Raw genomic sequence first — 2,500 nt, 5'->3', positions numbered from 1 at the left:
ACTGTGCTGACCGGACTCCGGGTCAGAGAGTGTGTGTGTGTGTGTGTGAGAATCAGACGGACCTCGGTCTTCCTCCTGCAGTGTGAAGCGAAGGGAGGGCTGTTTCTGCTTTCTAATCAGACCTTCTCTTTCTCTCTCTCTCTCTCTCTCTGTGTGTATGTGTGTGTGTGTGTCTCTCTGTGTGTGTGTGTGTGTGTGTCAGTGTGAAAGTGAAGGGAGGGGTGTTTCTGCAGCAAACCGAGCGCTGCTTTCTAATCAGACCTTCTCTTTCTCTCTCTCTGTGTGTGTGTGTTCATATGCTGCTTCCATGTCCACTAAGGAGATGACAATGGGAAAAAAGCCAACAACCCAAACCACTGCAGCTGCATCATTGACCAAATCTTCACGGGAGGCCTGCAGTCTGACGTCACCTGCCAAGTCTGCCAGTAAGAGCTTGTGTTCGCTGTAGAAGAGCCACTCACAGTCATCTTCATAAATACAAGCACTGCTAAAAATACATCGTTTTTATTTATTACTACTACTACTAAATAAAAATATTAAAATATGAAAAATTACTTGTGTAATTTCTCTGTAAAATAAAATTATTATATGTTTTACTCTTGTTTTTATGCAGCAATGTGACTATAAAATAATAACAATATATATTATTATGATTATTATTACTAAATATATTAAAATGTGAAAAATTACCTTATTATATTACTTAAATACTATTTTTATTTTTGTGTAGCAATGTGACCATAAAATAAGTAAAAAATAATAATATAGCAATAGGCAGAACATTTTAGGCATATTCTCAACATTGATACAAGTAGAATTTAGTAATGATACAAGACAAAAATGTAAATGTACACATCACACCACGATATTGGATAAAATATTGAATGAGATAAATATAATAAATAAAAATATTTAATTAAATCTTAAATAATTTATTTTAATTAATTATTATTTTTAAACAATACTTTTTTACACACAAATATTGGGTAAACTATTTAATTAGATTATTATATATGAATATTAAATGTTTTAATTTTTTTATCAGTACTTTTTGGCACACACAAATATAATAAACATATTTATTATCTAATTAAATATGCTACACAATATTTTAATATTTAATTTATTAATTTTTTATCAGTACTTTTTTTGCACAAAACAATATTGGGTAAATACTTTAATTTGATCATTAAATATTTGTATTTATTATATTTCAATATTAAATTAAATGTCTGCATTTTTTATCAGTACTTTTTTGCGCACAATTATAATACATACAAATATTTATCTAATTAAATATTTTACACAATATTTAAATATTATTTGAATTTTTTTCTTTTTTTTTTTGTACACAAAGATAAAAAAAAAAAAATCTAATTAAATATTTCACACAAAATTTATATATTGAATTTATTAGAATTTTTATCAGTACTTTTTCCACAAAAAACATTGGGTAAAATGTTTAATTTTATAATAGATAAATAAATATAATAAATAAAAATATTTAATCTATATATATTTTTTTGTATTAAATGAGGTATCTTAGTAGGCAGCATAATTATCCTTTCTAATTTTTGGAACAGCCATCAAATGTGTGTTGCCTTAGAATGCTTCCTACATAGGCAGCTCACCAGGTTTTGGAACAGAGCCAGTGTCTGTGTCCTGTTTTCTGTATGTAACCCAGTTAGAATGCCATTGAACAACCTCGAGTGTTTGAAATGCACAGATCATTCATGCTCCTCAGCGCCACCCTGTGTTTAACAGCGGTATGGCACTCCGCCCATTCAGTTCCTTTCTTTGCTCTTGATTATTCAAGTACCGTTGCGTTTATCAAATCAAGTGCTAGAATTGACCAAAAGATAGAAGCGCTGCTCTTTTTGCTGATTTTTTGGTGTTTTCTTGTCTGCAGTGGGGTTTCCACGACAATAGACCCGTTCTGGGACATCAGCCTGGATCTGCCGGGTTCGTCCACCCCGTTCTGGCCGCTCAGCCCAGGCAGCGACGGCAGTGTGGTGAACGGAGACAGTCACCCGAGCGGAGCCACCACGCTCACAGACTGCTTACGCAGGTACAGGCGCTCTCGCCCCGCCGCAGGACGATCGCGCCGCGGCCGCCACTGACTCGCGCTTCTGCATTGCAGGTTCACTCGACCCGAACACTTAGGAAGCAGCGCCAAGATCAAATGCAGTGGTTGCCATAGTTACCAGGAGTCCACCAAGCAGCTGACTATGAAGAGACTTCCTATCGTGGCGTGTTTCCACCTCAAAGTGAGTGTGTGTGAGTGAGTGTGCGAGCGTGTGAGTGAGTGAGTGAGTGAGTGAGTGAGTGTGTGTGTGTGTGTGAGCGTGTGTGTGTATGTGTGTGTGTGTGTCTGTCTGTGTCTTTGTGTGTGTGCATGAGTGTGCGAGCGTGTGAGTGTGTGTGAGTGAGCGTGTGTGTGAGTGAGCGTGTGTGATTGAGTGAGCGTGTGTGTGTGTGTGTGTGAGTGAGCGTGTGTGTG

The 2,500-nt window shown here is 36.4% G+C and overlaps 1 protein-coding gene across 2 annotated transcripts in view; it reads left to right on the top strand.

The window, feature by feature from the left end:
- Positions 1-2,500, top strand: part of LOC107726266 (ubiquitin carboxyl-terminal hydrolase 22) — a 46,674-nt gene that overhangs the window by 33,431 nt on the left and 10,743 nt on the right. The window contains exons 7-9 of one of the 2 annotated variants that reach the window (XM_016535798.1): positions 323-425; positions 1,910-2,068; positions 2,141-2,267. In XM_016535798.1, the coding sequence (XP_016391284.1) occupies positions 323-425; positions 1,910-2,068; positions 2,141-2,267 (389 nt within the window). Of the gene's footprint in view, positions 1-319; positions 426-1,909; positions 2,069-2,140; positions 2,268-2,500 lie in introns of both variants that reach the window. The other variant, XM_016535797.1, reaches the window with a different exon arrangement.

This window comes from Sinocyclocheilus rhinocerous, unplaced genomic scaffold (genome assembly GCF_001515625.1).
Source record: "Sinocyclocheilus rhinocerous isolate Xijiao unplaced genomic scaffold, SAMN03320098_v1.1 scaffold546, whole genome shotgun sequence".
Classification (NCBI taxonomy): domain Eukaryota; kingdom Metazoa; phylum Chordata; class Actinopteri; order Cypriniformes; family Cyprinidae; genus Sinocyclocheilus; species Sinocyclocheilus rhinocerous.
Note: the sequence above shows the minus strand (reverse complement) of the source record. Positions and strands in the feature narration are given on the sequence as shown.